Raw genomic sequence first — 21,690 nt, 5'->3', positions numbered from 1 at the left:
GCGGTAAAAGTTCCGGAAGTTGGATTTCAAATTAAAAGAAATACTGCGTCATTTGGATTGTAACTTGTGTTTCAACAGAAGGAAATGATTTTATTTTGAAAACAAGTGTCTCACTTGTGAAGTCGTCTGTAATTTAACTTGACAGATTCGTTCCGCCTCACTATGGTTACGGTAATCTAAATTCACCTGTCCCGCTGCTACCGTCGACGTCCTCGCGGCGGAGAAAGTCGCGTATTCATATCGGGATGGTGCAGATTCGTTCTGGTTGATGTACGGAAAGATTTATCAGCGTACTTTGTGTCTTCTTCCTTATTCTGGGATCTGGGTAGTCTGACAAGCCAGACTAAATACATTTATAATTTAACATTTGCAAAGGAAGTATTTGGTCTAGTTCACTACGCTAGGATCTGTGAGCTCCTATCAGTGAACACGTTATTCTGAAAAATAAAACAGTAAATATTTATAAAAGCTTTTTATTTTCTTTAAATAACTTGCAGCCGTAACTAAGACACAAAAATCTGCCTAAACAGAATTTCGTTCAACACGGAAATAGTCATTAAGCGCCACCTGCTGGCTGATTTGTGGCACCGATTTTAGAAAAGTTTAATTTTAGTTTATGAATTTAAACGAATAATTTCATTATTCGTTTCATAACTGTAAATTTGTCAGTGTTTATCATTGTTAGACATGTACTGTGATAAAAGGCTTTACAATCCATTTCTAAACTCAATAACTCTAAACCACATAGTTTTAATTTCATTGTTTTCATTTTTATATCTTAGTGTTTTTATATTTTTTGTAATGTGTTGATCTTGTTTTATTTTTCCCATGGCTGTAAAGTGTCCTTGGGTGTCAAGAAATGCGCTTTTAAATAAAATGAACTATTATTATTATAAATGTTTGTGTTTAGTTTTATGTAAAACAAAATAAAATACATTTAAAATATGACACACAAACCATTTGCTGACACAAAAAATCAGTAAACTTGAACTTAAAAATTCTGCCAGAAACATCAAAAATTTAAATTTATGGAAACTGAAATAATCTAAACCTGATGTTTGTTTTTGCCCTCGGGTTAAATGTTTATACAACTGAACAGATGTTTGTTTTTTTGTTTGTTCTAGTATTTTATAGTGTGATTCACTAGTTATGATTTTAAATTAATATAAGCCTAATTGATTATAAAAATAATAATAGCCAATAATGATCATTTTTATCTCTCGGCTGTATCAAAATTTACATTTCCGCTACTTGAATGGATTCTTTGCTCCGTCTATAATCTGATTTTATTGGCACTTTTCTCTGTAACATGCATGATTTCTTTTCAGTACAGTTGCTAAACTTACACAGAATCATAGCTCTGAGCCATCTATTCCCTTAGCCCTCAGCAGCAATGACTTCATGGGATTTTTTACAAGTAAAATTAATTCTATTAGAAACTAAATCTTTTGCATCCTCCCTAATGCGACTTCTTCTTCCTCAGTAAGTGAGGCAGCATCAGAGGTAACTGTAGAACCTCATCTGTGCTTGAACCGTTTTGATCCAGTTGAGCTTTCAGAGTTATCAAAAATATTAGCTTCATCTAAACCTTCAACTTGCATTTTGGATCCAATCCCAACCAAATTATTTAAAGATGCATTTCCTTTGGTTACTGCCCCCATTCTAGATATAATCAATCTATCCTTAGTAAATGGGTATGGGTATGTACCACAGGATTTTAAGGTTGCTGTAATCAAACCTTCACTTAAGAAGCCTTCTCTGGATCCAGATGACCCAATGAATTATAGACCAATATCTAACCTTCCATTTTTATCCAAAGTCCTGGAGAAAATAGTGGCCATCCAAGTATGTGAGCATTTAAACACCAATGCTCTGTTTGAGGAATTTCAGTCTGGTTTTAGAGAGTATCACAGCACTGAAACTGCATTAGTGAGAGTTACAAATGATATTCTCATGGCCTCAGATAAGAATCTTGTGTCTGTTCTAGTCTTGTTAGATCTCAGTGCTGCCTTTGACACAGTTGATCACAATGTTCTTTTAGAAAGACTTGAACATGTTGTAGGGATCAAAGGAACAGCATTAGGCTGGTTTAAACCCTACCTGTCTGACAGATTTCATTTTGTAAATGTACATGACAAATCTTCTTCATACTCCAGGGTTACTTGCGGAGTACCACAGGGTTCAGTGCTTGGACCAATTCTTTTTACTATATATATGCTCCCAATTGGTAAAATCATTAGACAGCATGGGATAAACTTCCACTGTTATGCTGACGATACTCAGTTATATTTATCCATTAACCCTGATGAACCTAATCGGTTGGGTAGATTACAGGCTTGTCTTGAGGACATAAAAAATTGGATGACTCTAAACTTTTTGCTTTTAAATCAAGACAAGACGGAAGTTCTCATCTTTGGACCAGAAATCCAGAAAAGGAAATTGCTTAGCCAATCGCCTGACCTGAATGGCATTACATTAATCTCCGAGAACAAAGTAAGGAACCTTGGTGTTATCTTTGACCAGGACATGTCATTCAAATCCCAGGTTAAACAGGTTTGTAGGATTTCCTTTTTCCACCTTCGGAATATTGCTAAGATTAGAAGCATACTTTCCAGGAGTGATGCTGAAAAACTAGTTCATGCATTCATTACATCAAGACTGGATTACTGTAATTCATTACTCTCAGGAAGTCCACAGAATGTAGTTAAAAGTCTTCAGCTTGTCCAAAATGCTGCAGCTAGAGTTCTGATGAGAATTAAAAAGAGAGATCATATCTCTCCTGTCTTAGCTTCCCTACATTGGCTACCTGTTAAATTCAGAATAGATTTTAAGATCCTTCTTCTCACATATAAAGCTCTTAATAATCAAGCTCCATCATACATCAGTAATCTGATTGTTCCATATGTTCCTAACCGAGCACTTCGCTCTCAGACTGCAGGTCTACTGGTGGTTCCCAGAATATCTAAAATTAGGATGGGAGGCAGATCTTTTAGTTATCAGGCTCCTCTCCTGTGGAACCAGCTCCCAGCTTTAGTCCGTGAGGCAGACACCTTGTCTACTTTTAAGAATAGGCTTAAAACATTTTATTTGATAGGGCCTATGGTTAAAATCTGATGTTAGCCTAAATCTGGACAAGTGGGGGAGTAGAGGGAGGTGGAGTGTACAGTCGGTAAAGACGGCTCTCCCTTGCCCTGCCTCCAACATGCCTCCATCTAAATAGGATAGGTTATCCAGAGTTATCTCTGTAGTTATGCTGCTATAGGCTTAGACTGCTGGAGGACACACTGACCACTTTCCACACTCTACTGCTTTATTCTACAATCTGCTCTTTAACTGTATTATTTCCTGCTATTTCAGCTGTTAACTTTATTTTCTCTCTAAGTGTTTCTCTCCCCAGAAGAACCTACAATGATGTTCTGCTGAGCTGTGGTGGCCTCATGGAGGGGGCCATCGACTAGCACACTGATGCTAACCACTTAAACATTCTCCCTCTCCTGATAATAACTTTTTGCTTTCCTTGACGTTGGATGTGCTACTACTAGTTTACCCGTTTAATTATAGATCCACTAGGATAAATACAATAAAACTTTATCTCTCACCAAATAGAATATTTACTAAGACATCACAATTTAACTAGACACATTACTTTGTCTTTGTGTGCGTGTGTGTGTGTGTGTCTTCTCCATCCCCAGTGAGTCGTGGAGGATGGCTGCTTATACTGAGCCAGGATTCTCTGGAGGTTTCTTCCTTTTAAAAGGGAGTTTTCCTCTCCACTGTCGCTGCATGCTTGCTTAGTATGAGGATTGCTGTATAGTCACTGGTACTAGTCAGTGACTTGATGTAATTTGCTGGGTTCCTTATGTAGGAAACATTATTTCTGATTGGCTTAATGAACTGACCTGAATTGGAATGTTTATTATGTGAAGTGCCTTGAGACGACTCTTGTCGTGATTTGGCGCTTTATAAATAAACTTGAATTGAAATTGAATTACTAGGGACAGTGCATATTAATGAACTTCAGCAACAAATTGTATCAGTAAATATGCCAGATTGTAGCATCAGTGCTGACTTACGTCTGCAGTCCCTAAAAGTAGCAGAAAGCAAAGTTTTGTTTAAAACTAGGAAAACCAGAAAGGAAACGCGTCACTGTCAGGACAAACTACTGATGGACTCAGGTTTGGTTTTCCTTCAGCCGGAGTTTAAGTTGGAATGTGAAGGAATTCTCTTTCTTAGGCTGTTCCAATATTTTGTCCCATTAATGATAGTGCGGTGTGCCCGAAAGCAGTGTGCCTGTGAGGCCCCTCACAGTCTCCTCTAACTGTGGCCCTGGTGGACGTTCCACTTGTAGACGTGATTTAATCCAATCTGTCAGAGGGAGGAGCTCGTCCATGTAAACCTTAAAAACCAGGCAAGCATTCCTAAGATGAAGTCGTCGACATGTCTCTAAAACTGAGCAGTGGTGGAAACTAAACGATGTTACTGAGGACTTTTCATAAGAACCTCATGCTGCCTGTGACGTGCTTCAGTTGCTGCTCACTGGTGAATTCATCACTCATGATGAAGATAAACCATTAAGAAGGCAGAAACACATCTGTAGGTGAGTCTGTGGCAGCTGTTAGACAGAACCTGGTTCTGGTTGGAGTCGGACACGAGCAGAGCAGGAATACCCGAGGAAGGGCGGAAAAGAACATTTCGTTTGATCCAAAAGATCTCCAGAAGAACAAAGAAACCTCCAGAAAATTATTCATGACGGAAAAAATAAAAAGGTTTTCATTGAGCACAAAAATAATTATCTGTATGGGAAAAAACTTGGATTTTCAAAATAAAACCACAAGACTTTATTTAAAAAGGTTAGTTAAAGCACAGCGTTGAATAAAAAATAATACAGATTTTTTAAAATCATCTACAAGAATAAACTTGTTAAAAATGTTTGGTTTTACTGAACCCTCTTTAAGCACCAGAATCACCCCGGAACGTCACCGCGGGCAACAGAACAGGAGTTATTTTTGTTTTGTACACAAGTCAAAATTAGGTCAAGAGTCAACATCTTACACTGCTTTCACATCCGGGTCGGTAGTCTGGTTCGGGACCAGAATTTGGTTTCACACCAGGGTCACATACGCATTTTACATTCTGAGGTGACTCTTTTTCAGACCTCTTCCTCAGAGGTCCGACTGGGATTGGGGGGCTACGGACTTGTCTGTGCATTTTGAACGCTGTCCACGCGCTCGGGGGTTTCTGCCTTCCTGAGAACTCCTGTGGTCTGATGAGCTGTTTAAAACTAGCGGCACCAACAGCATGCCGCACAAGCCCCCCCCACCCCCCGGTTGTTTAACTCACATGTTCCCAAACCCAGAAATGACCAGTAGGCGGAGCTTGGGACTGTCACTGGTTTGTTCATGAATATAATAACTACGTCTAATAGGCAGCAGAAACTTCGGCGGTTCTCTCAGCTTTGGTCTTTAGACTCTCAGCTCGTCGTCGCTTCTCCCACGATGGAGGTTACGTCTTTTTCTCTTCAAGTCTCCGATTCCTGGTGATCTCGTTTAGTTTCTTCATTCTTCTTCAGGAGAGTCGGGTCCTTGGTTAGAACGTCCTGGGTGGCACAGATGAACACAGACGTGGTTATGAATCTGCCCTTTGCCAACGACAGGTGGTTCTCTGCGACCACCTGCCATTGACAAAGGGGGGTCTTGTAGCGTCATCAAGGTTCTCTAATTAGTGGCAAAGGTCACATTTACCCAGCTGGGTCAAGCTGGGTCAGGCTGTAACTTTTACGTCCACAGATTAACCCAGGAGTCATGATGTCTGAAGAACATATCTGCTGCTGCTCCGTCCCAGGACACTTCAAGTTCACGATAATAATTAAATAATATTAATAAACTCTTTGATTTTATTACTGTTTATTATAATCATCATAAATAATCACTTGGTTGAGTATAAATGTATTTTAATTACTGAAATGACTTATTATGCTTTGGGTATAATAATGATTACTATGGTTGATGATCAGTAATGTGTGTTCCAGCAAATCAGAAGGTCAGCTCCATCTTATCCATCTAACACAGAGTTTATCCAGGGTAAAGGGTAACTGCCATCAGTTTTTGACGCATGACCAAAGCCTTCTCGCTGAGAGTGGGAGTGTTCTGAGGTCTTTGTAAACCAACCTGCAACAGCTTTCACGCCAGTTCTTGAACCAACACCATCGAGGAGACGGGCCGGCCGCCCTGATCCTCTGCCAAGCTGTTCTGTCGCGCCGATAAGAACAGCTAAGAATAAACGTAAACTGTAACCAGCTGACGAAAACTCCTTCCAGAAGTTACTGATTTCTGAGTTAAGACGAGAAACTCCTTCAGAGTTACGGACTTTGAGACGCCAATAGTTTCATCAGTCGTGTGACCCACGGAGACAACCCAGGACTGATTTGGTCGCATCGAGGTCCTTCTACCACCCTCGTGCCCGGAGGAAATCATCTCCACCTGACATCTCGGATCCAAAAGGGGGTCTCTGGAAACCGGGTGAGGTAGACACTTTCGACAGATGACGTTTGATGCTGTTCTCTAAGTAAACAACTCAGTTAGCTGCAAAACATCATTTCCAGCCAGAACGCGTTCCTCTCTCTGAAAGAAATCTGAGAATTCCAGTCACGCATCCAAACTCGTACTTTCATTCAGCTTTCATCCAGCCACAGGTTTGCTTTCAAAACAAGTTTAATATCAAAGCTGTTAAAAATTGTCATTTATAATTGTCGTTCAAATCTTAGTTTAAAAATTGTTAGTAATAAAATTCTTCATTTTTAAACTTGCCTCATTATTGAAATGAAACACAGAAAGGTATAATTATTTCTGGTTATTGAAAAGCAAAGATCCCTAGCTTCTGATTCAAAGATAAACTTTTGTTATTAAATTTAATTATCTTATTAAACATTAATCTTTGGATTAAAAATAGACCAAACGGGTTGGTGCATGAACTTAGATCGATGATACAAGGATGTTTAGATATGATCTGAGCTTCATGGATTAATCTGCTTGGTCCTTCTCAGAATCTAAACCGAATAGCAAGTTTTGATTCTAGTGTGTAGATTAACCCTACACTTGTGTTGAAAAGTCCACGACTGATCAAGTACAAACCTTAGTGAAAACACCAACAGAGGGTTAGAAAAGGTAGAGCTAGAGGCAGAAGAAGACAAAAACGATGTCTTGCTGCGTTGCTGCAGACGACGTCGCTGGTTGAACTTCCATCTTTGACCTTTATTTGGCCTTTTGAGCATCTGTGAGGAAACAGGAGGGACAGTTTTAGGTTTTTATTATAAAAATACATAAAAACAAATATAAGCAGCATAAATATTCTGATTCTTTTATTAAGGGGCGACGGTGGCACAGGAGTTAAGCGCTCGCCCCGTAATCGGAAGGTTGCAGGTTCGAGTCCCGCTCAGTCTGTCGCTGTCGTTGTGTCCTTGGGCAAGACACTTAACCCTTGGCAGCCTCGCCTCTGTCAGTGCGCCCCAGGGCAGCTGTGGCTACATCGTAGCTCATCCCCACCAGGGTGTGAATGACTGTGTTGTAAAGCGCCTGGGGGGTTCCAGGACTCTAGAAGGCGCTGTATCAAATTCAGGCCATTAAATGTGCACTTCTTATCGTTCATCTCGGCAAATATTCATTAAAATGTTGTTGAAAATCAATGAAATGATGCCCAGTTGTCTTCGTAACATACAACCATAAAATACACGGTAGCAGGTCTGAGTCTCAGCGCGGCGCCACGATTCCTTCTACAGGAGCCCTTGAGGACAAAATGCATTTACTGATTTGTAACTTGTGGTTACTAAACTTTCACCGTTCACAAAGGTTGTTTTACACGTTCACCCCTTCACTCGTTGCCACTGATGAAAGGGAGTCTGATGTACTTGTCATTCTGCTGAAGGTTGCACTGCCCAGGGCTTTTGGACAACCTTACAACCTGGTCCCTCCAACACAAAAATACAGCTTGCTCACAACAATTTAGGCATCACTGCCCCTATCGGCAGGAAAACACACACACCGTCACGTTAAGGGTGACTTTATGTGACGCAGCGCAGCCACAAAAACACACCAGTCTGCAGCAGCAGGAAGCCGATGTCATCAGGCTGTTTCAGGAGGAGGAGCCTCCTGTGAGGTCATCAGGAGCGTTTTATTCATGCTAATCTCACTGATGCTAAATAGACCATCCCCGCTGGACTGTTGCTGGGATCTTTCCCACCATGGACGACCAACAGAAGCAGCTGCTGCCCCATCGCTCCTGCAGCACACGTCAAAAGCTGCTGATGCAGAAGAGTGTCCTCTAGCGTGTGGGACGGCAGCAGAGGTCCAGGCAGACGTCTCGGATAAAGCTCCCACAGCAAAGTAAGATCAGCTCAGGGATGCTGCAGCCGCTCAGGATCAAAGATCCTTCATAACAAGCTAGGAGTCGCTGAAGCCCCGCCCCCAGGAGGGATGAGATTTACCTTATTAATCCCAGATTTGGGAAGATGAACTCCAGAAGGCTGACAAAAAGGGGAATTTCATACAGTACCACATCTAAAGGTGCAGTTAGGGCGTTTTTATTCTTTTATAGCTTTATGTCGCTCTCTAAGAACTTAAATATATAAAAGATGTTTTTACTCTTATATTCTTGACATTTCCTCTGAGGGATTTTAACTCACACGTTTACATTTAGATAAACGTCATGTGCTCTTCTGCTTTACTACAGCCGCTGCACACGCTCCTGCAGCTCCTCCGTCGTCCAGCAGAGGGCAGCAGCTAACTCTCAGGTAAGCTTCACCTGTTTGTTTTCCTCGGATCAAAAAAGAAGTTTGAGTCTTTTAAACAAAATAAGTTCATGTAACTAAATATTATTTAGTTTAACATTTTAAATGTTATTATAATCTCAAATTTCAGGTGAAAAACTACAGTTCAGACTGAAGCTCACCAGCGTTACCATGACAACAGTTTCATTTTAACCCCAGTGTCTAAATTATTTTACTTTTAGAGACATAATTACAGCTTTAATACTAATAAAAACTCCTGAACATCACCGAGTTTTTATTTTTAATTTAATTAGCAGTTTATACAATTTTATAGAGTTGACCTTATATATATATATATTTATTAGGGCTGGGACTTTAACGCGTTAATTACGATTAATTAATTAGAAAAAAATAACGCGTTAAAAAATTAACGCATTTAATCGCAGCTTGCATTTCAAGCACGGCGGAACCTTTGTCATTGCACGACTTCCTCGTAGACTGAATATCACTGACGCACACAACAATGCACAGTGCTAATGGCTACTAACGATATATAAAAACAGAAAGAAGTTGCCTTGCTTGGACTGATGCAGGATTTAGGAAACACGTCCGCCTCTTTTCTTAACTTGGAAAAAATAACTTCCAGACAACAACGGAGTCCGTGTCGCGGACATTTTTCCGGGGTCGTCTCTGCTTCGGCTGCCCGGTGGCATATATAGCGGGAAGCTATATTTTTAACATTTACGTAACATCTGTGCAGCGCTGAAAGCACCAGACAGAATAATTCTGTGCCCTAACAGTAGTTTATGAAAGTAGTCAGACAAACGAGAGGCACCTGGCTGCCGCTGGGAGAACGCTCCGTGTTCTCTCTACTCTGTAAACAATCATAAGCAACGCGTCTTAAAGTTGAAAACAGAAGTTTAAGTTAAAACAGAAACACTCTGAAACTTTTCTGATGATTTTCTAAACAATTCTGTCGGGGAGTTATACGTTTCTGAGACGAGTCACTGTCTAAACATCACATGCATTACTATCATTAAGCAGCGAGGTGTGTTGAAGCTGTCATCAGCTAAGGGGCGGATGCTTAAGTGCATCAGGGGCAGCGAGGAACGAGGAAGTTGTGTTCAGGCTGGAGATCACACCAGATTCGCTGCTGCAGGTGTGAATCTGCGGGTCTGCAGCATCCCCTTCTTAACGTGACATCAGGACTTCCCATGTAAGGAAGGTCCGCTCACCTGTTCGTCAGATCATTATTTCCTCGCCATGATCTTTTATCTTCCCATCATCCTCCAGTCATCCAACTGGAACCAGTTAGTGTTCCTGATCATTATCAGAATATGCCACGCCTGCTCTGGTGTTAAAAGTTAGTACATTTAAGTCCTAGATCATATTTGTGCCTGTTCTACTGTCATTTTGAAGGATTACTATTTATGTGTTTTTACTACATTATGAGTAGAAATGCTAATAAAAACTCCCAATTATACAAACAAGTGAAAGTGGAAAAATTAGAATCTGGTGCAAAGTCAAATTTATTTCAGTCATTCATCTAGACAGAGAGACTATTTAAAGGCTCAGGAACCCTTTGCAGGCGTTTTCTATTTGTATTGTAATTATAAATTTTAGTTGATTTGGGTTTTGTTTCATATCACACAGTGACATTTGATTAATTAAAATACATTTTTTTATTAAAAGCTTTAGTTTACAGTAATAACCATGTCTAATGTTTGATTCTCTATAATTTTAATTAAAAGTTGTACTTTGAGAGCACATTTTCCTGAACGATTAAAATGTGATTAATTTAGATTAATTAATTACAAAGCCTGTAATTAATTAGATTAAAATTTTTAATCAAGTCCCAGCCCTAATATTTACCTTATATTCATGACTGTTAATTACATTTGTCCCTGAAGTTTTCCTCCCCAGCAGCCGGACGCAGGCTTTAAAACTGACCTCCTCACAGCTTTACAGGGAAATTGTGCAACAAAGAAAAAAGAGTGAATAAAAACTATTCTGAAAATAAAGTTCAATTATTTTAAGAGTCATAAAAAGATAAAAATTAATTAATTTTGATTAAATAAACACAAATGAAGGACGATCTGAACTTTCTGGATAAAGTTTGATCTAAAAGCTGATTGTGACAGAGTGAGAAAAGAAGAACTTTCATAACAACGTTCCTACTTACAGGAAGCAGGAAGTGGAGCGAAAAACTTCCCTCTCCTGAGTAAAAACTCAGGAGAGGGATTAAAAACCAGAGAAAACTAGATGAGCTGATTATGGAAGCAGGAAACCAGATATTACTTTCAAAATAAAACAGGAAGTAGAAGAAGAAAAACAAGATGGTTCTGTCTGAGAGATCTGTTTAAAGTAAAAATGTAATAAAATGAAATGGATCTCTGATCTGAACCGTCTGGTTTCTGGGACCTACCTCGTCCACGGGGAGCAGCTCACACCGTCTGGAGAGAAGGAGCCACCCGGACAGTCTTCACACACCGTGTCGTTTCTGCTGGTTCCTGCAGAGAAACGAGAAGCTCTCCTCTTAAATCCAACAGCAGCAGACTCTAAATCACTCTGACTTCCGCTGTCTCACCTGGTTGTTTAATTCTCTGTCCGTGTTGACAGGCTGAATGTTTCTCTGCCAAACTACATCCTGTTTCTGACCGGGTTCTGCAGAAAAACCCGTCTAAAACACCACAAACCGAGTCAGATGTTGCTGAGCACCTCTGCCGGGTGAGCAGACCCAAACCTACAACATACAACCAGAGCGTGTTGGTTTCCACCCACTGCTGTGTTCGGTGTGTGTTTAGGTGGCGGTGGCGTACCCGGATCACAGGAAGTGCACGAGAAACACTTGGTCATCCCGTTTGGTCGGTTCATGAAAGTCCCCGTCTCACAGGGCCCACAGCGCGTTCCAGAATCCACCGTACAGTCTCGGACAACAACCGTTCCTGTTCAACACAACCAGCTAGTCGTTTCAGATCATCATGAGCTCACCCAGCAGCGCAGATACCAGCTCAGCGGTTCATGTTATCCGTTCATCCTCTAACCCTCTAGGACCAGAGCAGAGCTCCTTCATACCTCTGGGAGATCCGGCTGGGTCTCCTCCTGGTGTCAGAACCTGAGCCACAAACCAAAGACCTTCTGAGGGTCTGATGAACCCCTCCGGTGGTTCAGATGTTTAACCAGATCTGCTCGCTCTGATCGTGTTGATGGAAGGAAAACAGGTGAGTTGATGCTGAGTCGTTCGAGTGAGAGGCTTGTTGTCGGAGCAGCAGAGGGACGCTCATGAAGCCTCGCTCTCATCTATGGAGCTGCGTTTAATCCCAATCCGATCAGATTAAACCAGCTCACATTATTATCAGGTCATTTTAACAGTTGGGTTTTTATATTTTAACTCGGAGTACAAAAGGTGAAACTTCACATCTTTGTGCTTTCGACTTTTCTCAATAACGAAAACTCAAACCTGAACCTGTTTTGGGTCAAAGCTAAACAACAATCCAGACACACTTCTGGTCCTGATCTTTACAGGATCGACACGATTTAACCCGGCCGAGCGAGCTGATGCTGACGTAAAGAGCGTGAACGCCCCCCAGTGGAAACCAGCAGAATGGGGTTGGGGTGGAGGGGGCGAGCTCCAATCCGGCCCACTAAAACGGCTGCACCCATGTCTCCGCTTCCTTCTCTCTGCGGCGTCCCGCCGACTCCAGCAGGACTTTGAGACTCGACGAGCTACAAAGCGTGAGGCTTCAGAGGAACCAGGAAGGAGGAGACGGCAGACGTCTGACTCAGATCAAAGAAACCCGAAGGAGGAAAAAGCCTCGGAGGAAGTTTGCAGAGGTGCTGAAACGCTTCACGTGCTCCCGACGCGCGTGGGTTCCTGTCCATGTTAGTTTTGATGTCCTTGTTGTTTCACTACTTACTGTTTAACCGGCTTTTTATCACTACTCTGTTCCTAAATGAGGAGTTATGTCGAGATCGTCTGAGTTTAACACTGAAGCGAGTTCCTGAAAGTAGGAATATTTACACAAAATAATCAAACTTCCAGGATCTGAAGCTCCTGATTTATGGGTTCAGGTGTGTCTGCTGTTCTGCCAGCAGCATGCTTGTTCCGCTGAGGTGAACAAAAATAACAGGCTGAGTTAAAGGAGGAACTACGGCAGCCTGTTAGGGTCACTGAGGAGAACAAGGAGGACGTTTAGAGGTTAAAGTTTAAAAGGTGGTGATTATTCCATGTCCATCCCAAGCCCTTCAGGAGGGTATTCCAGAAAGTGAGATTTTCCCAAAACCAGGCTTTTCCCGGTGTAACTGCCCTTAAATCGGTTCTACCAACACGGCTAGCCTGAAACCCCTCCCCATCACCATGGTAACACACGCTGGGGAACAAACCTGCTCCGCGGAAGGCTAGCAGCTAGGCTAGCAGCTAGGGCGTGATGAAGTCTGGGGAATATGATTGGACGAGGCAAGTGACGTGACCTTTTTCTTGTGGGTGGCTGGCAGCTAGGAGGTGGTGAATCAGCGCCCCCGCTGGCCCACAGCGGTAGCAGCAGCTTTGTTCTTAACGGCTAAATAATTAATAAATGTGGAGTTTAAACTTTTAAACATGAGCTGTGACTGGATTTACATCTTTGTTGTGTTTAATCTTCATTTGCAGCCCGGAGCGTCTGACTCCACTGATGTCAGCATTATTAATAAGTATAATTATACCAGCTTTAGTCTGGGACGGCCCGTATCATCAACACGCTGCCTCTTCATGTTAAACAGCCTTACACTAGCTTACAGCTGCTACCGTAATACACGTAAGAGGAGATACTTTATTAGTGTGACTACACATTTACTCTGGTCACACGAGTCAAACACGCTAACATCTGATTTAAATGACACTCGTGATGTTTGTTCCTCGGCGAGTAATGAGAGCTAAACGGTTTACAGTGTTAACTTTAGGGTCATGTGACCTTGGTATCATGTGACCAGCTGCTCAGCAGAAACAAAGTCCTCCAGTCTCTAAACACACAGACTCTGGAGCAGAGCATGAACACCACATAAATGGTCTGCCTACGCTCCTCGCTTGGATTAGAGAGGATCAAATCCACCCGAGGTTCGTGGAGCCAGCGAAACCACCCAGAACTTCAGGTTCTGGGTGGTTTCGCTGAGTAAACAATAGATCTTTTCAGAGGCAGCATCTACAGCAGAACGTTAGTAACAAAACTGTTTAGTAATATTGACTACCAGCAATATTTAACCAGTTGTTGGTTTCAGATGTTTGGAGGTCCGTGTGTGATGGAGACTCTTATTGTGAAGGGTTAAAGGAAGTACTTTAAGTTCCACAGCTGCAGAAAACCTTGTTTTATAGTAAAAAGTCTCATTTTTATTTTATTTTACTCAGTAAAACACTCAGAACAGCTGTTATATAAATAATAAAACAGAACACCTGCTCCTGAAAGGACCTACTGTTATATTTCTACAATAGTATTTAAGCCTTTTAAAAATACTTTTGTGAACTGTATATATTTAAACCATTTGTCCAGAACATTTAGTTTAATCCCTAAAGTTTACCTTTGCTGTTTCCTCAGGGGCAAAACGCTGCCATAGGCTAAGATCCTGAAGGTCACTGGGGTCCTGCAGTGAACTGGTGGATTTCAGCTGAATCATGTTCAAAGTAATACTTGTTGAATAGATTTAATGTGTTTTTATAACCACTCCTTTGGTTTCTGGGGACCAGAGAGGTTTCCTGCTGTGCGGTCTGGTGACAGTAGGCCTAAACGCAACAGCATCATAGAGAGTATCAGGTATCAAACACAGGTGGAGGTGGGAGCAGGTTTGTGTTGTGGGCGGGAAATTTACACAAAAGATTAGCTTCTATAAATGGCTGCGTCACTTCTCCAGGATCCGAAATGGCCGCATTTTCATTGTTTTTCTTTCTTTTACTACCTTCATGACACTCCGGGCAGCACTGTCCGAGGCTCGTTCTGTACTCCTGAGCTCCACAACACGAAGCTGGACCCGCGAACACTGGGCCAGTCGGAACAAAGGTTCGGTCAGAAAACAGGAACTTTTCTCAGGTTGATCAAATGTACTTCCGGTAGCGAGCTTACCGAGGACCAGCAGCAGCAGATAAATCATTATACTACATACTGATGACTCACACGGATCGTGTTTAGTTCTCACAACTTCGAATCTTCTCATGGATAAACAACACGAAACATGGCGGTCTGGAATTTTTATTTATTTATTTATTTGTGGTTTTGAGCTTGACGTCTACACAGCAGCTGCAGCATATCACCAAAGCTCTGCTTTTATTGGTGGATGGGAGAGTTCAAAGTTCATTCTTAACAACTGTTGTTGGCACATGACATATCACATGACTGCATACGTCATTTCCTCTATCCGTGTTTTCCAAAATAAGAGTCTCATGTAATACATTAACACATCAGAGCACATATCTCAACATTTTTTTACAATGTAATGTGATTGATGTTCACTAATAAAAACAAATCTCAACATTTTTTTCCGGGTATAACTTTTTTTTATTAGTGAACATTAATCACATTACATTGTAACAACAACCAAAACTCAACAACAACAACAACAAAAGAACAGCTCAGTAGATAAACCAAAACCTTATAACTAGACCATTAGAAATATTCTAATCAGCAGAAACAACCGGATTTATAAGATTAACAAGACACGATAAATAAATAAATACAATATTAATATTAATACTACTAATAATAACCCAATAATAATAATAATACATATTTAAAGACAGAGGACCTTAGTTCACAGGATCTTCACTAAATCTGACAAGTGTAACAGCCTGTACAGTCTTTACTTTTTTATAAGAGATTTGCAAAATAGAATAAAATCGTTTTGGAAAAAAGGAAAGTTTGGCTTCACTTTCATAAAACGGCATTTGTGAATCAAAAATTTCCCAAAAATGATCAAATTGTTAACAACGAATTGAATCTGATTATTTTTTCTATACACCCAAATTGAATAGTATTATATGTGAATATAAAAGCCAATTGTATAAATCTGACCAAAATGTATTTACCGATTTGCAATCATAGAAAAGGTGTTTCTGAGTTTCAATTTCACTATTACATAGGCCACATAAATTATCTTGTATATTAAATCTGATATTTAAGAATTCTTTACATGGATATATATTATTAATCGTTTTAAAGTGAACTTCCTTCATTTTGGGGAGAAGAGGATAAGAAAGAAACTCTGTTCTTATGACTTTAGTATCTATAATTGAGAAAATCGGAGAAAGAACTTCCCTTCTGACAGGAATAGGGAATAACTTGTCTGACAAGACTGCTCTTAGGCAAGAGTTATTGCATTTACGGTCTGTAAAACTCAAATCACCTATAGATAATTTGGGAAGCTTAGGTGTATTTGTTCCATGTTGAACACTTTGACTGACCATCTGGCCAACAGCTGGAGAGATAGCCTTTATAACTCTAGAGTATTCCACTACAGAACAGTCTAGATTATACTTAATTTTGAACTCAGTATGCTCCAGAAACTTACCCGTACTGTCCTTCAGCTGCATTATGGCCCAAACTCCTTTATCCATCCAACTTTTATAATACATGGATTTCCGTTTATACAGAACACATCTGTTATTGCATATAGAGGAGGAATGTGGGCTAAAGTTGTGCGAGTAGATCATTTTCCAGTACATCAACACTTGTTTAAGATAGTTAGAAAGTTTGATGGGTAATTTAAGAGGATCAAAATCACATTTTAACAGAAAATCTATGCCTCCAATCTTCTCAAACAGAAATGAAGGAATACAAAACCAGATAGAATCTTTCTTAATTAAATTTTTTTTAGCCCTTGTAATTTAATAACTCCATTCATTACTTCAAAGTCCATGACATTCAGACCTCCTTCTTCTAAAGGTTTTACTAGATCGTTTTTCCTAATCAAATGTTGTTTATTATTCCAAATAAAGTCATATTGTGTTTTATTTATTCTCTTAACATATTGGTCAGGGATAGCTACTGAAATAGCCGGATAGATTAATCTAGATATACTCTCCATTTTGGTTAAAAGTATTCTACCAAAACTTGGAGCCAACTATTTAGAATCTTTTGATTTTTATTAATTATCGGTTGGATATTGTTATCCACTCTCTCCTTAAAGATTTTATTAATCTTCATACCCAAATACTTAATTTCATTCTTAATAGGGATATCGCAAACATGAAACTCTTCAGTATCATGAATTGTTAATATTTCACATTTGTTAGCGTTCAACCTTAAACCTGAGGCTTGTGAGAACAGAGACAGCGTTGTCATGGCATTAGGAATTTCCTTGGTACTATTCAACAATAATGCACTATCATCTGCTAGTTGAATTATTTTAAGCGAGTGTCCTGCCGCTGTTAACGGTTTAATTGATTGGTCATTTTGAATTAGTAAAGTCAGCATTTCTGTTGCTATAATAAAAAGAAGTGAACTAATAGGATCTCCTTGTCTAACTCCTCTATTAACTGGAAATCTGGCTGTCGTACCCGAAGAAAGAAGAACTGCACTCGATATATCTTTGTATAGGAATGTAATAATATCAATGAATTTTTTACCAAATCCAAAGTGCTGAAGTGACTTTATAATAAAATGATGTTCGAGATTATCAAAAGCTTTAAAAAAATCTTAACAGTATAGCCCCATCCTCTTCTACCAAATTTTCATAATCTAATAAATCAAGAATCAAACGGTGATATGTATATATATATTTATATATACATATATATATATACATATATATATATATATTTATATATATATATATATATATATATATATTTATATATATATATATATATATATATATATATATATATATACACATATATATGTATATATATATATATATATATATATATATATATATATATATATATATATATATATATATATTTATATATATATATATATATGTATAAATATATATACATATATATATATATTTATTTATACATATATATATATTTATATATGTATAAATATATATATATGTATATATATGTGTGTGTGTGTGTTTCAAAATAACACTATAAACATTTAATGTTTTCTGCCACAAAGTAAACAAAACAAAACAAAAAAAACACGTGTAACCAGGAACCATTACACTAACTGTGGAGTATATACTTTTAATTAATGTGCTTTTAGTTTGATTATTAGTTTTTTGTCACAATTTTGTTTTAAGTAAAGGAAATATTTCAGATCTAAATAACATTGTTTACTTTCAAATCATTTTAACTCAGATTTTCAGTCTCCTGCTGTTTACTAACAGAACTGAACCAATGGAGTGGGCCAAGTTACCCATAACGTGGAGGTTGCATCATCCTGTAGTCAAGTGTCTTCAGCCTTACTTTCTCTTTCATTATGAGTCGAAACAGACCAAGAGTATATTATTGTTAGAGATAAGAGATTATAGAAACAGCAAACGCCCTGAGAAGAAGGATTAACAAGGAAGTTCACACAGAGAATGTGCCGCTCCTCCAGAAATCCCCTAAACTCCAGCAAGTGTCAGCTGAGCTGACTTATGTGGTGATTCAGTACATTATTTTCAAAATAAAAGCTTTCTTTGTTCCTTCCAGAGTTTGAGTGGATTACAGCTAAAATAGTAAAGAGTTCAAAATGTGGTTCTGCTAATTACTAGTACTGATTAAAACTAAGAAGATGATTAGCAGACTACCTGTAGAGGCAGACTAGATTAGCAGACTACCTGTAGAGGCAGACTAGATTAGCAGACTACCTGTAGAGGTAGATTAGATTAGATTTGGTTAGGTTAGAGGCAGACTAGATTAGCAGACTACCTGTAGAGGAGCTAGGTAAGCAGCAGCTGCAGCTCTTTCTTCTGCATCAACAGGCTTTTTGAGCTGAAGCCCGTTCCATCATAACGGAGTTGTTTGTTTCTGCTGCAGCCTGAGAGGCTGGAGATCACATCGATGATCTCAGCCTGAACACCTCCACCTGTTAAAGTCCTGACTGGGCAGGAAGCAGGTCAGTAATCAGACGGAGGTTATGGGTCAGGGACACCGCGGATCCCACTATGTGAGGGTTCTTCTACAGAACCATTTAAAACAGAAAACACAGTTCTGGTTCCTGTTAAACCTGATCTAAGGTCCACACGGCTCCTGCTAGCAGGTCTGAGCTGGAACCAGACTGGGCTGAAGGCTCTGCTGGTTCCTGTGGTTCTTCCCGTCTGATGCTAAACCAGAATAAAGTTCCTGTCAGGAATAAATCTGATGTTTGCTACTTTAGAGTTACATTACAGTTACATGTAAATAAATACTCATGATGATGCTGTGGAAGATTTACAGAAACTCAAGGATGTAAGTCCAGCTGTAGGAGGTAGCTTACCTCACGTAGAGGAAGTGATGCCAGACAACTCAGAAGTTCTTCATCCTCCTCAGTTAACCTGCATGTGTGAAGTAAAGATCTTTGGTTCACCATGGCAACCGGGGGGGGGGGGGGGGGGGGTCTAAAGCATCATCACTCCTCATTGTCTCTACACCTTTATTGGAACCTGGGTTGATACACACATGTAGAGGAACGTCTAACGTCCGTGCAGGTAAACGCTGAGGGGGACAGAAGAGGGTCAGGGTTTGGTCCGATGAGTCCACGGCGCTGAACCTGAGAGGTCAGAAACGTTTCAAACAGAAAAATCATCTCATCTGGATGGGAAGATCCTCCTAGCTTAAGGAAGTTCAGCTTCAGTAGCAGCTGATTGTTCAGAAACAGAAAACTTCAGGTTCAGGTTTAGATCAGAGTTTGTTTCCATGGTGACGGACTCAGTGATCCACCTACATCTCTGGGATGGAATCACTCTCAGGTGTCATGTTCTGTCCTCCTTGTGTTCCCCAACCCCTCCAGGTGTCCCTCTAGACCCCCTCATGTGTGCCCAAGCTTCCTGTGCCCTGCGTGTCTCCAGCTCCCACCAGCTTTCCCAGGTTCACTCATTCTTTAGTTCTCCTTGTATTTATATTAATCTAGCGAGTTTTTCTCTGTAGTTTTCATAGTTCAGGTTTTCTTTTTGCTTCCTTCCCCACCGGTTTATTAGTTCTCCCTTTCTCCTCAGATCATTCGTTATTTATCTGGCTCTTCTAGTCTTTAGGTTTGGTTATTATTCACAGGTTGTGTTTTATTTCCCATCCTCAGCTTAGATTCCTCTCCCTGATGAGTAAATTGATGTCACCAGGTTCCTCTCTCCCCACGCACCTGCAGCTCATCTCCCAATCATCCTGCCCCGTGTATAAAACCCTGTCTACACCTCAATGTGTTGTCTAACCCTCAATCAATCAATCAATCAATCAATCAATCAATCAATCAATCAATCAATGCTTTATTTATAAAGCGCCTTCCGCGACCCTGACGGGAAGCCTAAGGTGCTGAACATGATACATGAGAAAAGTTAAATATGGTGAATAAATAAAAAATAAAAGCAATTCAAATATTACAAAAAACAGGTGAAACATTCTAGTACAGGACAAATGTGTAAAACAAGGGATAGAGTGAACCAATGAAAACTGAAATAAATTCAACATAAAAGAGGGCCGAATTCAAACATGTTCTGGAAACGCCAAGCGGAGGAGGTGGGTTTTTAGGCGATTCTCAAAGGCTGGCAGAGATGGGGACAGCCTAACTGAGGGTGGCAACTGGTTCCAGAGCGACGGTGCTAGGACTGAGAAAGCCCGATCCCCGCGAGTACGACACCTAGACCGAGGGACAGCGAGCAGGCCTTGGTCAGAGGAGCGCAGAGCGCGTGATGGGGAGTGTCTGTTCAGGAGCGTGGCCAGATAGGGGGGAGCACCACCCTGGAAGAAATGATGAACAAAGACGAGGAGTTTGATGTGTGAACGATAGCAAACCGGAAGCCAGTGCAGGGAGGACAGAACCGGACTGATGTGGTCCCGTTTCCTGGTCCCAGTCAGGAACCTGGCTGCGCTGTTCTGCACAACCTGTAGGCGACGCAGTGATGACTGACACAACCCTGCATAGAGAGAGCTGCAGTAGTCAAGCCGAGAAATAACAAAGGCATGCAGTACCCGCTCCAGGTGGGCTCTCGACAGCATAGGCTTGATTTTTGCAAGGCGTCTCAGGTGAAAGAAACTGGACCGGATCACTGAGTCGATGTGAGCATCAAATTTAAGTCCAGCATCAATTTTCACTCCCAAACTGGTGACAGTGTTTTTTTTCCCCGTGTCCTGTCTGGCTGTGAAGCAAGCAGAATTGATGTCTGAATGCTGGTGACAAGCCTTACAGATTTACTCTCAGGTGGAGCATCTTAAGCCCCATTCCCACCTGTACCGGGTCGGCCCGGGCCGGGTAGCGTAGGTTGTTTACATATCTGGGTGGCCTGGAATTTTCCCGGGCCAACCAAGGCTCATTCTCGGCCCTCTTCCCGAGGGGTACTGCTTCAGGCCGACCAGGGCCAACACGCCCACTGCTGACAGCAAATTCACACCTTCCATTAGAGCAAGCCTCTGATTGGTGGGTAGAATCAGCCCATTCACACCTTCCATTAGAGCAAGCCTCTGATTGGTGGGTAGAATCAGCCCACATGGGCTTAAGACAAGGATGTGTGGAATCAACCGGGCCAGGCCGGGGCCGACTGGGGCTACCCGGCCCGGGCCGACCCGGTACAGATGGGAATGGCCCAAAAGCGTCTGCTTTTAATGTCACGCCTGATACTTAAAACTTTATTGTTATTGTTTTTGAATGCTTTGTAATTCTGACCAGACACGGAGACAGAGGTGAAAGAGAAAGGAAAAGAAAAGGTGGGGGAGGAGGGGGGGGGGGGGGGGGGTTCCACAAAAATAAACAATGAACAAGAGTCTGCTTCTAGACCTGCAGAAAGAGAAGAGCAGAAAAAAATGGGACACACAACAATACATCAGGAGCAAGCTATCACCGCGT

The 21,690-nt window shown here is 40.7% G+C and overlaps 1 protein-coding gene across 1 annotated transcript; it reads right to left on the bottom strand.

Annotated features, from left to right (window-relative positions):
• Window positions 1–4,823: 4,823 nt before the first annotated feature.
• LOC107391524 (tumor necrosis factor receptor superfamily member 14) lies at window positions 4,824–15,306 on the bottom strand. Its single transcript, XM_015968850.3, has 7 exons — window positions 14,851–15,306; window positions 14,687–14,767; window positions 11,581–11,706; window positions 11,349–11,504; window positions 11,187–11,271; window positions 7,131–7,270; window positions 4,824–5,596 (listed from the first exon to the last, which is right to left on the bottom strand). The coding sequence occupies exons 1-6, from the start codon at window positions 14,939–14,941 to the stop codon at window positions 7,132–7,134; spliced, it is 678 nt and encodes a 225-aa protein (XP_015824336.1). The 5' UTR covers window positions 14,942–15,306; the 3' UTR covers window positions 4,824–5,596; window position 7,131.
• Window positions 15,307–21,690: the final 6,384 nt, after the last annotated feature.

This window comes from Nothobranchius furzeri, chromosome 15, assembly GCF_043380555.1.
Source record: "Nothobranchius furzeri strain GRZ-AD chromosome 15, NfurGRZ-RIMD1, whole genome shotgun sequence".
In the NCBI taxonomy this organism is placed as follows: domain Eukaryota; kingdom Metazoa; phylum Chordata; class Actinopteri; order Cyprinodontiformes; family Nothobranchiidae; genus Nothobranchius; species Nothobranchius furzeri.
This window is presented reverse-complemented; position numbering and strand designations above follow the sequence as displayed.

Coding starts and splice junctions, on each gene's coding strand:
- LOC107391524 (XM_015968850.3), bottom strand. CDS start 14,941: ATGAGAAGATTCGAAGTTGTGAGAACTAAACACGATCCGTGTGAGTCA. Junction 14,768..14,850: donor TCTGCTGCTGCTGGTCCTCG/GTAAGCTCGCTA, acceptor CGACTGGCCCAG/TGTTCGCGGGTCCAGCTTCG. Junction 11,272..11,348: donor ACAGAGAATTAAACAACCAG/GTGAGACAGCGG, acceptor GTTTCTCTGCAG/GAACCAGCAGAAACGACACG.